The sequence below is a fragment of the Scyliorhinus canicula genome, chromosome 18 (genome assembly GCF_902713615.1).
Source record: "Scyliorhinus canicula chromosome 18, sScyCan1.1, whole genome shotgun sequence".
NCBI lineage: Eukaryota > Metazoa > Chordata > Chondrichthyes > Carcharhiniformes > Scyliorhinidae > Scyliorhinus > Scyliorhinus canicula.
The window spans coordinates 123,033,778-123,048,876 of NC_052163.1; the positions used below are offsets into that span (position 1 = coordinate 123,033,778).

Below are 15,099 nucleotides of genomic sequence, written 5' to 3' on the forward strand. Positions count from 1 at the left end.
CCTGGAGGTGCCCCTCCAAACCACACACCATATCGGCTTGGAAATATATCATTGTTCCTTCAATGTCGCTGGGTCAAAATCCTGGAACTCCCTCCCGAACAGCACTGTGGACGTATCTACACCACATGAACTACAGCAGTTCAAGAAGGCAGCTCACCACCATTTCTGCAAGGGCAATTAGGGATGGGTAATAAATGCTTGCCTGGCCAGCAAAGCCCATTTCCCCATAACATTTTATTTTAAACAAGGAAATGAGCAGAAATAGACCACAGGGCCCAATGTGCCTGCTCCGCCATTCAATACGGTCAGGAATAGACCACAGGGCTCAATGTGCCTGCTGCGCCATTCAATACGGTCATGGATGATCTTGGGTTTCAATTCCATTTTGCCACCCATGCCCCATTTCCCTTATTTCTCTGAGAGACCAAGAACCGATCTGTCCCAGCCTTAAACATATTCAACGATGGAGCATCCACAATCAACTGGGGTAAAGAATTCCAAAGATTCACAACCCTCTGAGTGAAGCAATCTCTCCTCATCTCAGTCCTAAGAGATCGGCCCCCTTATCCCCAGACAGCAGCCCCAAGTATCAGACTCTCCTCTGATCAGCGTCCACCCTATCAAGCCCCTTCAGGATCTTGTAGGTTTGAGAACATAAATCTATCACAGAACAACCCCCTCAATTCAGTGTGGTATGGCACCCAATGCAAATATATCCTTTCTTAAATATGGACATCAAAAGTGTGCATAGCATTCCAGATGTGCTCTCACGCAAACCCCAAGAAAAGGCTATATTAATACAAGACTGTTCTCTTCCGACATGGTTTTTCGAAGGCCTTCTCACTTGCCTTAAGAATCAAGAGACTCCATCAAATCTGAGCCAATTATGACCACCATTTAACTCTCACAGCTTAAATAGCAATTGTGATATTAATGTGTTCAATGGTATATGGATTATTAGTCCAGTAGCACAACGCCCGAGCCAATAACCCAAGAAACTGAAGTTCAAATCTCAGCATGGCAAATTGAAAATTTCAATCCTGTCTTTTTTTATATAGAAGATCTGGAAATATACATCTGTACTGTAGTAACAATTAAGCTGCCAAATTGTCATATCTATGTTATAATCTAATGTTTAGAATTAACAAGAAGGATATATGACTTAATTGGCAAACTGTGGTCGAAGACAACCACACCGCACATTAAATGGCAGATGTGACTGAGACAATTCCCGTGGATTTCTCAGCAACTCCCCCAGACGTCAGTGACCACCACGACTCTCAAAACCTGGTTAGAACTCCGGAACTTGATCAGATTTATCCTCCGAATTCCCTCAAAGGCCACTTGGGACTCTGACTGCCTGAATAAATGCTCACCCGATGGTTCAATCTCTTTGCTCAAGATTGCGTTCCAAGATTCGCAAAGCTGCAGCCCAGCCTTTAATTACTAACACACTTGCATCGCTTCTCCAAACTGGCACTGCCCTGGATTTCTCCGAACTGCAGTCCCCATCTGCACCGAGCTATAAACTCAGAGACCCAACCCTCTCAGCACAGAACCAGCGACCTTCCCAGTTCCCCAGGATTTCAGAGCCCTAACTGCCTGAAGCCCGCTAACAGCAGCACCCCCTCGGTATCCAGCCGCTTCATCTGCAGTAGAACAACTGAAACCAGAAAACTTCCACTCACCTTCATGGCGATGTTAGACTTTCAGGGTTTGTAGCAAGAGGCAGCCACACCCAGCTCAATAATATCCAAGTCAATACTTGTTTAAATATTAAATGTTCTTTACATAAATTTTCATATGATTATACATTTTAATTCAGCCGCTGGCTTCATGATAAATAATCCATTTTAAAAAAACCTTTAGCTTAAAATATTTCAAAGCCAACGTACTACTGCTATTTGCAATGCCACAACAAATTCCATGCCATTAATGGGATGTGGACGACAGTGACTAGGCCAGCATTCATTGCCTCTAGTTTGCCTTTAGAAGGTGGTGGCAATCTGCCTTCTAGAACTGCTGCAGTCCAGGTGGTGCAGGTACATCCACAGTGTTGTTAGGGGTGGTGTTTTGACTCAGCGACAGTGAAAGAATGGCAATGTATTTCCAAGTCAGGGTGGTGTGGCTTGGAGGAGAACTTCCAGGTGGTGGCATTCCCATGAATCTGTTTCCTTGGATCTTCCAGATGGTAGCGGTTGTGAGTTTGGAAGGAGCTGTCTAACGGAACCTTGGTGAGGTCCTACAGTGTATCTGGTAGATGGTATACACTGCTGTCACTGTGAGTCAGTAGTGGAGGAAGCGACTGTTTGTGAATGGGGTGCCAATCAAGTAGGGCTGCGTTAACCTGGATAGTGTTGAGCTTCTTTAAAAACATTTTTTAGAGTACCCAATTCATTTTTTCCAATGAAGGACAATTTTAGCGTGGCCAATCCACCTACCCTGCACATCTTTGGGTTGTGGGGGCGAAACCACGCAAACACGGGGAGAATGTCCGTGTGGAGTTTGCACAGTGACCAAGAGCCAGGATCAAACCTGGGACCTCAGCGGCACGAGGCAGCAGTGCTAACCACTGTGCCACCGTGCTGCCCTAGTTTTCAGCTTCTTGTGTGTTTTGGAGCTGCACTTATCCAGATGAAGAGAGAGTATTCCATCACACTCCTGACTTGTGCCTTGTAGATGGCGCCTTGGAGATGGTGGACAGGCTTTGGGGGAGGGGAAGAGAGAGTCAGGAGAAAAGTTACTCACCGCAGGATTCCTAGCCTCTGACTTGCTCCTGTAGCCATGGTATTTATATGACTAGTCCAGTTTAATGTTCGGTCAATGTAACCCCAAGGACGCTGATAGTGGGGAACTAACCACTGGCAATGTCTTGGAATGTCAGGAGCACGATGGTTAGTCTTTTGTTGGTGATGGTCATTGCCTGGCACTTGTATGCCATGAATGTTACTTGCCACTGGCCAGCCAGATCCTAGATATGGTCCAGGTCTGTCCGTCATTAATGTGATGCTTGCCGCATTCCACTCCCAGCTCACAACAATCTGCTCATCCACACAAGTCTATACTCTGGCCAATATTTTTGATTACTATCATAGAATTTACAGTGCTGAAGGAGGCCATTCAGCCCATTGAGTCTGCACCGGCCCTTGGAAAGAGCACCCTACCTAAGCCCACAACTCCACCCTATCCCGGTAACCCCACTTAACCTTTTTGGGCACTAAGGGCAATTTATCATGGCCAATCCACCTAACCCGCACATCTTTGGGACTGTGGGAGGAAACCGGAGGACCCGGAGGAAACCCTCGCAGACACGGGGAGAACGTGCAGACTCCACACAGTGACCCTAGCCGGGAATCGTACCTGGGACCCTGGAGCTGTGAAGCAACTGTGCTAACCATTATGCTGCCACTTCTTACTAAGAGTAAGAATTACAAGAGAAAAAGTGAGGCACAACCAAATATAAGCCACAGTAATATTAACATTTCAGAACATTTTGCATCGAAAGAGAGTTTCTGAATTTCCAGACGACATTGTCACAGGACAGGTTCTTGATGATGGAAACGGTAATACAAGGTCCACATTTGTTATTAAAGATCTAAATTGCTTTGAATTGGTCCTACATTTCAAGCAGTTAGCTCCTGTTTCTACTTCATTCTTTATTTTATGATGCCCTGACTGTAAATCGCACTAAACGATAAAAAGTGCACGTTACTTGAATGTCAGGACTTGTTCTACCATCTTCTTTCTGGGTGACAGCTAATTTGTGATGCATTTTGTTTTACTTACATTCGCAAATCTCCCAGCTTTGTACAGTTCAGAACAAACAATACCACCAGTTCTGATGAAAGGTCATCAATTGAAACATTAACTTTGTTTTTCTCTCTCTACGATGCTGCTTAACTGGAGTGTTTGCAGCGTTTGTTTTTAATTGAAGGATTTCCCACATTCTATTACCGTCCCATAGACAAAAGGGAAATTCGAAACTCAGTTAACAGCTGGAAGAATGACAAGATTTCATGTTTTAATACTGTAACAAACAGACTAAAAGCACCTTTGACTAAACATTATTTATGGAGGCAACTCATCCTTAAAACTACCGAACAGCAATTTTAACACAGCTGAAAAAGAAAACCCACTATCTGATATGTAGCATCGCTGCCCTTAAGGGGATTTTCACAGCAACTTTATTGCAGTGTTAACGTAAGCCTACTTGTGACACTAACAAAGAATATTATTAAGTAGACTTCACTTTTCCCAGAATTAGTCCAAAATGATTCTTAGTTCCCGGGGATTCTCTTCTGTTTTTACATTTCTCAGCCTGGCAGCTTATAACCTCAAAATTGTCCTTCATGATTTACAGCATTACTGGAGATCCTCCCTCTCACTCAAGTTAGGCAAATCTTCCAGCTTCGCTTTAACCGCTCAAGCTTTACTTCAATCCGAGCACGTGATTCCACCCACATTCTGGTGTGGTGAACCAGACAGTTTTGGTCTCTTGCCTCGCTGCCTCTTTCCTGGACGCTGGCAGACTGGTGTCTGCGAGCTTCCGTGATATATTAGGAATCCTTCCTTCTCAAAGCCTGTTTTCAGAGCAAGGTGAATCACATGGGCTTTGTATCCAGGTAGAGATGCTGATTATCTATTTTGCTGTAGAATTAAGAAGGCAGTTTATTTGCAACCTAATATTCTCAACATTATTCTGGGACATTGGAGACAGGCTGCTGTCGGCACCAACACCTTCTTACTGTAAAATATTGTCCAACAATCAAACTACCCAGTCCAGCTGCGTGGCAGAAAGGATTACATTTAGGGCAGCACGGTGGTACAGTGGTTAGCATTGCTGCCTACGGTGCTGAGGACCCGGGTTCGAATCCCGGCTCTGGGTCACTGTCCATGAAGAGTTTGCACATTCGCCCCGTGTTTGCGTGGGTTTCACCCCCCACAACGCAAAGATGTGCAGGATAGGTGGATTGGCCACCCTAAATTGCCCCTTAATTGTAAAAAATAATTGGGTACTCTAAATTTATTTTAAAAAAGGATTACATTTTACCCTAAATTAAAACACAATCTCAAAATAATAACAATCTTATAAGCTTCATAACTGTAACAATCTGTGGATTTTTTTCTTTTGTACCAGTTTTTCAGCAAGTACACTTTATTTTTAAAAATAGAAATATTGAGCCAATATTGGGTTTCAAATTACAAACTAAAGTCACAAGGCCCTTTTGGGTGATGCACAGGTCTACAACAACCAATACATCAGCTAATTTACAGAGTGTAAACAAAGTGAAGGTATAACAATTCTACACCCTGTGCAAAACAATTCTATATTCATACTTAACATGCCATTAAAATGGTAACTCGATTGGAGTGAATAGGCTTTAATTTCAGCTTTTTCTGCTCAGTTCAGTCCTCACCTTTGAGACATGTACAGCAAATTCACATTGCTTAAGCAGGGAAAGGGCAAGTCAGATGGTCACTTCCAGGAAGGTTTGGAAAGGTGTGGGGCATTGCGGACCAGCCTCCATTTTTCAGGTTATTTGCAACCAGAGATTGTCAAATGCTTTGATAAAATAGTGAAAAAGTGCACGGGTGCATTATTGCACAGTGTGGCAAGTCACAGGACTGTCCTCATTAGATCCATCGTACGAGTTTCTTTTTTGCCTTTTGAACTATGTGATGAGCAAGTGAAATAAATTCCTCCTCCCACCCTAATGTACTTTCTCTAGATATGGAGACCATGAGCTGGATTCTCCAGGTCATTCTGGATTTTCCGATTCTGGGGCTACGTCCCCACGCCAGTGTGGGAACGGTGGGGTTTTACGCCAGAGAAAAATGGCGCAAAACGGCCGATTCCCCCTTTTGCTGGGGGCTAGCAGGACGGTAGCGTAGAGCACCCAGCTCTAGCTGCCGATTCACCCCGGAGAATTGGCAGGTCCGTGGTCGCGCATGCGCACGGCGGCAGCCCTCCGCGGCCGCGCCTTGCTACGTGGCGGAGGCCGCTCGAGAACCCGGCCTGTGAAATGGTGCCCCCCTTCTTGCGTGTCCCGGCCCACCTCCCCACAGAACCCCCAGCCCCGAATAATGTCCCCCCTGCCCGCGGATTGGTCCTCCCCCGACTGTGGCGGCGCTGTCGCGGAGTCCGCAGCTGCCACACTGTGTTCGCGATGGGTGAGACCACACATGGCCCACGCCGTCAGGAACTCGGCTGGTCAGGGGCGGAGCATCGGGGGCGGCGGTAATATCCTATGTATAATTCAGCCAGCCAAACAAGAGGACAACAGAGGCACTAATTTTTCTATATTTGTAAATCACCATGAATTACATTAAGGGGCTGGTTTAGCACACTGGGCTAAATCGCTGGCTTTTAAAGCAGACCAAGGCAGGCCAGCAGCACGGTTCAATTCCCGTACCAGCCTCCCCGAACAGGCGCCGGAATGTGGCGACTAGGGGTTTTTCCACAGTAACTTCATTGAAGTCTACTCGTGGCAATAAGCGATTTTCATTCATTTTCATTAGTTCAGTGTACTGCACCTTAAACCTGCAATCATGCACCTTAGTAACATTATGGAAATGCTGCACAGCACCCAAATCCAATTTGAATTTTTTTCCATGTTATTTGCCAAATGCAATTGCCCCCAGGCACGATAGGACAGAAGGGGCAAGATCAATTATAACACAAGTTTAACAACACGAGACAAGCTGCTAGTTTGGTGAGCCTTCAGCAACAAGCCTTTGCTCTAATCAGAATACTGCACAACTAGTACTGGATACTTTTATTGCTCTTTCATACAAGAAATGGAAGGTCCATTTGAAGGATTCAATACTACATTATGGTCTTAAGTGAATAACAAATTGGCAATACAAGTTACAATTTATGAACTTCCATCAAATTTGTTTCTCTTTGTTTCATAGCATGTGCATGTCACACTAATTAAAGTGCTCAATCACACAATGTTATCAGCACGGTTACTGAATATTCTTTCATTTGTTCAGTTCAATGTCCAGCAAGTGACTGAGCCATTATGCAAATATGTGAGGTTCCAGTTATGACTTTGGCCCGTCTTGAATTAAAAAAGGGTGTGCAGTGAAAGGGAATTAAGGAAGTATCTCAAGGATAGTTAAGTCACTGAGTTTGGATGCTCTTTCATGTGGCAGACTTATCCCAAATATGAATTGAGCTCATATTAAAATGTCAGTATCCTCAGCAGTCTAAAATGTCACCAGCAGAAAATACATGCAAAACTGAATATAAATATACATTTTCATTTTGGGGGCATGCGACAACTTGTCCCAGGACTACCCAATGGTCAACTTATTTCCTTTTCTGGTTGCCTGTGCGCCAAGACAATAGCGTCATATTTAGCCTCAAGATTAGCCTCTGACGTCATCATCACTCCACATCCAAGACTGTCTATTTTCACCTCCATGACATCACCCACATTAGTCCATTTCAGATCCTGTGCTGCAGATACCGTCACTTATGCCTTTTGTATCCATTAGGTCTAGAGATAACAATGTGTTTTTGGCTAATCGGCCACATTTTATACATTTTAACATTGTATAGCACCTATACTTCCTCAGGAAACGAAGGAATTTTGGCATGTCCACATTAACCCTTACCAACTTTTACAGATGCACCATAGAAAGCATCCTATCGGGCTGCATCACAGCCTGGTATGGCAACTGCTCGGCCCAGGACTGCAAGGAACCTCAGAGAGTCGTGAATACCGCCCAGTCCATCACACAAACCTGCCTCCCATCCATGGACTCTATCTACACCTCCCGCTACCTGGGGAAAGCGGGCAGCATAATCAAAGACCCCTCCCACCCGGCTTACTCACTCTTCCAACTTCTTCCATCGGGCAGGAAATACAGAAGTCTGAGAACACGCACGAACAGACTCAAAACAGCTTCTTCCCCACCATCACCAGACTCCTAAATGACTCCCTTATTGACGGACCTCATTGACACTACACCCTGTATGCTTCATCCGATGCCAATGCTTATGTTGTTACATTGTATATCTTGTGTTGCCTTATTATGTATTTTTTTGAATTTTGTTTAATTCCCTTTTCTTCCCATGTGCTGAATGATCTGTTGAGCTGCTTGCAGAAAAATACTTTTCACTGTACCTCAGTACACGTGACAATAAACAAATCCAATCCAATCCCTTAAGGGGAAGCACGGTGGCACAGTGGTTAGCACTGCTGCCTCACGGCACCGAGGTCCCAGGTTTGATCCCGGCTCTGGGTCCCTGACCCTGTCCGTGTGGAGTTTGCACATTCTCCCCGTGTTTGCGTGGGTTTAGCTCCCACAACCCAAAAATGTTCAGGGTAGGTGGATTGGCCACGCTAAATTGCCCCTTAATTGGAAAAAATGAATTGGGTACTCTAAATTTATTTTATTTTTAAAAAATCTCCCCTTAACCTTCTCTGCTCTTCGGACAACCACCCCAGCTTCTCCAGTCTCTTCACATAACTGAAATCTTGCATCCTGGACTCTTCCCTAGCCAACCCTCCCAATGGGAACATTATGAATGCCATTTGAGATTGAATACAGGAAACGCTACGTCCATTGCTAAATGTGATTATTGGCTTGAGCCCGTTCGTTCCCAGCATCCATTTGAGAGATCCTGTCAAAGTTACCTTGAGGAATGTGTGGACAAAGATTTGAGCTGCTTGCAGAAAAATACTTTTCACTGTACCTCGGTACACGTGACAATAAACAAATCCAAATCCTATCCTCTATAAAGTTGAGGCCCGCTAAAACTCTGCTGCCCATATCTTAGCATGCTTCAAGCCCCATTCACTTATCATCTCTGTGTTCACTGACTGCTGATGACTCCCAGTCAAGCATCATTCCACAACCCTCCGAGATATCTGCACTCTCTAATCCTGGCCTCGTGAGCATTTCCAATTTTAATTGCTGCACCACCACGCTTGCAGTTGCCCAGGCCCTAAACTTTGCAATGCCTGTCAACCTGCCTCCACCTCCCTGCCTTGCTTTCCTCTTTTACCAAGTTTTTCGTCATTTGACCTCGTATGTCTAGCTCAGTGTCATTTTGTTTTCTAACGCTCTGGTGAAGTACCCAGGGAAAGGAACTACAGAAATAAAAGTTGCTGCTCCTTTTTGAAACGAGATTTCCACCATGTGCAATGAATAAACTAATAAGTTTCTGTCGAGATGCTAAACAGCTAGTGTCAAGATGGAGGTGTTCACGACCTGGTAATTTCAGGCGGGCATTTGCAGAAGTCTAAAATACATTAATAAATATCTTTTGTGCACTGAAATATAAATATATAAAACCATGGATTGTGATACTTGAAATCAGTGGTATTTAGGTTGACAAGCTAAGCACTCTCAATTGAACATTTCAAAGCCATATTTACATCAACCCCAGAAATGTAATCCTATCTTTTAGAATTTTTGCATATCGCAGAGGAACTTGTTGAGTATTGGATCATACCTAAATGTGGCCTCAAAAGGCAGTACTGCATTACTACATCTCAGATTCCCTACAGTGCAGAAGGAAGCCATTCGGCCCGTTGAGACTGCACCGACCCTCCGAAAGAGCATCCCACCTAGGCCTACGCCCCACGCTATCTCCATAACCCAGTAACCCCACCTAACCTTTTGGACACCAAGGGACAATTTAGCATGGCCAATCCACCCAACCTGCACACCTGAACAGTTTTGGACCCCGTATCCAAGGAAGGATGTGCTGGCCTTGGAAAGGGTCCAGAGGAGGTTCACAGGAATGATCCTCGGATTGAAGAGTTTGTTGTATGAGGAATGGTTGTGGACCCTGGGTCTGTACTCGTTGGAGTTTAGAAGGATGGGGGGGGGGAATCTTATTGAAACTTTCAGGATAGTGCGAGGCCTGGATTGAGTGGACGTGGAGAGGATGTTTCCACGAGTAGGAGGAACCAGAACCCGAGGGTACAGCTTCAGACTGAAGGGATGATCCTTTATAACAGAGATGAGGAGGAATTTCTTCGGCCAGAGGGTGGTGAATCTGCGGAACTCTTTGCCGCAGAAGGCTTTGGAGACCAAATCACCAAGTGTCTTTAAGACAGAGATAGATAGATTCTTGATTAATAAGGGATCAGGGATTATGGAGAGGAGGCAGGAGAATAGGGATGAGAAACATATCAGCCATGATTGAATGGTGGAGCAGGCTCGATGGGCCAAATGGCCTAATTATAAAACTTACAGTGCAGGAGGCCATTCAGCCCATCGAGTCTGCACCTGCCCTTGAAAAGAGCACCCTGCTTAAACCTGTTCCTACTTAATTCTGCTCCCATGTCTTATGGTCTTATGTTTGGACTGTGGGAGGAAACACACGCAGACATGGGGAGAACGTGCAAACTCCACACAGTCACCCAAGGTCGGAATCAAACCCAGGTCCTTGGCCCTGTGAGGCAGCAGTGCTGGCCACTGTGCCACCCCAAACCAAATCAAACTCCTTCATAATCCTACAGGCCTCCCTCTCGAGGTCATCCCTCAGTTTATTCCTTTCAACAACTTGTTAATTTTTTTCACCAACATGTAAAACTGGTCAGTTTTGGTTGGAGTTATAAAGCTTTTTTTTAGCATTGTCTCTATATCCTTTCAATAATGTGAAACCAGTCCTTTGCATGGCTACTCCATCATGTACAGAAAATTCACAAACTCCAAAAAGCAGGGATCCTAAATTTTAGTCATAAACCTTTCCCCATCTAATATCTGCATTTTTCTCCTTTAAATCAACCTTTCAGGTAACCAAATTTCCTAATCCCACCACCCAGTGCGATTAAAAATGTTAGATTTTCTTCGCCGCCCTTTTACTTTTGGACAGGCAACGGTATTATAAGCAGGTTTCAACACACTCATTAACAGCTTCAAATATAAGCAATTTGTTCACATTATAACCTTTTAATTTAGAAGTTTAAGAATCTATGTGGCCTTTGGAACCAAACAGTGGCATGCCGTATGTACATGTACAGTACATATGCAGCACGGTAGCATAGTGGTTAGCACAATTGCTTCACAACACCGGGGTCCCAGGTTCGATTCCCGGCTTGGGTCACTGCTTGTGTGGAGTTTGTACATTCTCCCCATGTCTGTGTGTGTTTCCTCCAGGTGCTCCAGTTTCCTCCCACAGTGAGAAGATGTGCAGGTTAGATGGATTGGCCATGCTAAATTGCCCATAGTGTCCAAAATTGCCCTGAGTGTTGGGTGGGGTTACTGGGTTACGGGGATAGGGTGGAGGTGTGGGCTTGGGTAGCGTGCTCTTTCCAAGAGCCGGTGCAGACTCAATGGGTGAATGGCCACCTTCTGTACTGTAAATTCTATGATGATTCTATTATTGCCACAAGTAGGCTTACATTAACACTGCAATGAAGTTACTGTGAAAATCCCCTGGTGGCCACATTCCGGCGCCTGTTCGGGTACACAGAGGGAGAATTCAGAATGTCCAATTCACCTAATAAGCACGTCTTTCGAGATTTGTGGGAGGAAACCGGAGCACCCAGAAGAAACCCATGCAGACACGGGGAGAATGTGCAGACTCTGCACAGTGACCCAAGCCGGAATCGAACCCGGGTCTCTGGCGCTGTGAAGCGATAGTGTTAACCACTGTGATACCATGCCACCCACTTTGGTCTGAGACGAGAAACTAACAAAGAAATTTAAATTGTTACAGTGGATGCTCCCCCTCCCTCCCTCCCTCATTAGAAAGCAAGGATCCTGAGTAAAGCAGATACTTTCCATTCTGTCAGACACTTCACAGTAAAGGTGCCGAATGCAGAGTGGTTAGCACTGTTGCTTCACAGCACCAGGGTCCCAGGTTCGATTCCCGGCTTGGGTCACTGACTGTGCGGAGTCTGCACGCTCTCCCAATGTCTCCGGGGATTCCCTCCGGGTGCTCCGGTTTCCTCCCACAAGTCCCGAAAGACGTGCCTGTTAGGTGAAATGGACATTCTGAATTCTCCCTCTGTGTACCCAACCAGGCGCCGGAGTGTGGCGACTAGGAGATTTTCACAGTAACTTCATTGCAGTGTTAATGTAAGCCTAAATAAGCTACTTGTGACACTAATACAGATTATCATCTTGGTGGTCTTCGAACTCGCCCCAAACCTGTAACACCGAGTAACAGATGGGGTAACAGTTGGAACAGACTGAGCCAGATAGGACCTACCTCCCCCCAGTAATGCCCCACTCTCCTGGACATTTACAGGACTAGCTATTAGGTCAGTCCACCGTTGGGGTTAATTTTCTTGAACGAATGCAAAATAAACTCCTTACATTCAAATGTTTTTTAAAAAAATTGCAATACAGGTTTGCAGTCAGCAACATTGCAATGGCAACTAGCAAGCCTGTCCAGTCTATAATCTACCTGTAGCCAGATGGTATTTGCGCACGCCAGTCCTCTCCTCAATCTTCCCCAGTATGTTGGTGATGAAGTTCTTCTCGTTCAGAAAATTCTCAAAGCGCTCCCGCAAGGACGGCATCTTTTCCGGCAGCGATTTTTGGATTTGTCCCCCTCGCCTTCGGTGTCCCTCTCTGCAGTTTCAGCACCCACACGAGACAGCACAGAAATCCTCCCCCACCTTCCTTCCTCCCCCCACTGCCCTTTCCGCTGATGGCAGCTCTCCAGCTAATCCACTAGCTGCTGACTCTCAGAAACCTTTCTGCCAATCCGCTTAACGTCTGCTCGATCCGTTTTGCAAGGAGCCACGTTTCCGGCTCAAGCTCCTCTGATTGACACGCCACTTGCCCAATTGGAGCTGATGTGGATACCTGGATCCTGCTCTTTGTCTGCTAATTTATCCTTGAAGCAGTCGTTGCCCAGTCAACCCCAGTAAGTCACTGGTTGGGGAATCACAGTTTGAAGCACAGTGCACACCCCTGGTCTCCATAAAAGTGCTAAAGGGCAGAAGGCAAAACAAAAAATTACCGCCCAATTATTTTCCCCCCCCAATTAAGGGACAATTTAGCGCGGCCAATCCACCTACCCTGCACATCTTTGGGTTGTGGGGGTGAGACCCACGCAGACACGGGGGAGAATATGCCAACTCCACTCGGACAGTGACCCGGGGCCGAGATCGAACCCGGGTCCTCGGCGCTGTGAGGCAGCAGTGCTAACCACTGTGCCACCCTGCCATCCTTTAAAAAAATTACTAGAATTAAACAAGAACGGAGAGGTTAGATTTGCCAGGAACGATTGATAATCTGGGGCATTTTACTGTGGAAAAGAGAAGGTGCGCGGTGACCCGATAAGACGTCTTTAATATTAATTTTTTATTCGTTCATGGGATGTGGGCGTCGCTGGCCCGGCCAGCATTTGTGGCCCATCCCTAATTGCCCTTGTGCAATTTTGGGTGGGGTTACCGGGTTTAGGGGTTAGGGTGGAGGGCTTAAGTGGGGTGCTCTTTCCAAGGGCCGGTGCAGACATGGTGGGCCGAATGGCCTCCTTCTGCACTGTACAAAAAATTCTATGATTCAATCACATTGCTGTGGGTCTGGAGTCACGTGTAGGCCAGACCAGGTGAGGACGGGAGGTAAAGGACATTAGTGAACCATTGGGTTTTTACAACAATCAATAATAATGGCATGGCACCGTCACTAGTGCTTTCAATTCCAGATTTATTCATTTAAATTCCACTAGCCGCCATTTGAACCAATGTCCCTGTTAACATGGACCTCTAGATTACGAGGCCAGTGTCAATAACACAATTCCATTGTCTCCCCCTAAATCTACTTTGCGAGGGTAGACGTGGCAAAGATGTTTCCGTTTGTCAGAAGACCAAAATGGAGGGCCAAAACTATAATTACTAAAAACAAATTCTAAATAGGTATTCAGGCAAAATGTATTTTTTCAGAGAGTTGCCGGAATGTAAAACTTATTGACATAAGGAATAAGTGAGATGACAATGATAATATGGCTACAGCAGAGAGGGGAGGCCACTTGATCCATTGTGTCTGTGCTGTTCTCTACAAGAGCAACTCAGCTAGTTACATTCCCCACTTATTTCCTACATCCCAGCAAATTGTTGCTCTTCAGATACTAACTAAAAACATAGAAAATAGGAGCTGGAATAAACCTTTCAGACCTTCGAGCCTACTCCACCATTCAATACGATATGATTATTCCAAAGCCATACTCCTCCACTCTTCTCGTACCCCTTGACACCTTTAGAGCCCAGAAATATATCTATTTCCATCTCAATTCAGTGACTTGGCTTTCAGAGTCTTCTCTCGAAGAGAATTCCATGGGTCCCCCATTCTCTGAGTGAAGACGTTTCTCCTCATCTCAGTCCTAAATAACCCACCCCATATCCTGGGACACCCCAGCCAGAGGAAACAACATCCATGCATTCAGTCTGTCCACGCCTGTCGGAATTTTAAGTTTCAGTTAGATCCCCTCTCATTCTTCGAAATTCCAGGGAAGACAGGCCCTATCGACCCAATCTCTCTTCATACGACAACCCTGCCATCTCAGGAATCAATCTGGTAAACACTTTTGAAAACTACGGTTGAATCTGTCTCCACCACAATCTCAGACAACACTTTCCTGATCCTAATCACGCAATGCATTTAAAAAAAAAATTTGTTATGTTACCTGTGGTTCTTTTCCAAATCATCTTATTTAAGTGTTGTCTGGTCCTTAGCCTTTCCGCCAATGGGAACAGTTTGTGGGCGCGATTTAATGGCCACATTGCACCTGGCTTGGATCCTTGCAGGCTGGCTAAATCGTGGGAGAGGCCGAAATCGGGATCTGCGCTGGATGCCAATCGGTTTGCGATCTAACCGACCTGCTCCCGCTGGCAGGTTCCACGTCCGCCAAGACGTGGCGCGAAGCCAATTGAGGCCAATTAAGGGCAATTTCCACCTCATTAGCAAGACAAAGCCCAATCTAATGGCCTCTTGTGATCTAACCAGCCCCCCAGAAGGAGGTCACATGGGCGCCGTTCAGCATTCCTATTTAAAAACGGGAATGTAGTGCAATGGCCGCTGTGGGGATTGGAGGAGTAGCTATTTTCATTTTCATGCAGCCTAGGGCAGTGGACGGCTGCCCCAGTGCTCGGTGGGGTAAATGGGTCTGGTCGGGGGACT

At 45.6% G+C, this 15,099-nt stretch overlaps 1 protein-coding gene across 3 annotated transcripts in view; it reads right to left on the reverse strand.

The window, feature by feature from the left end:
* LOC119953051 (receptor expression-enhancing protein 6-like) overlaps positions 1-12,636 on the reverse strand; it is a 32,765-nt gene extending 20,129 nt beyond the window's left edge. The window contains exon 1 of one of the 3 annotated variants that reach the window (XM_038776851.1): positions 12,380-12,636. In XM_038776851.1, coding sequence (XP_038632779.1) covers positions 12,380-12,494 — 115 coding nt within the window. In that variant the 5' untranslated portion in view covers positions 12,495-12,636. The remainder of the gene's footprint in view (positions 1-12,379) is intronic. The other 2 variants (XM_038776850.1, XM_038776852.1) reach the window with 2 other exon arrangements.
* Positions 12,637-15,099: the final 2,463 nt, after the last annotated feature.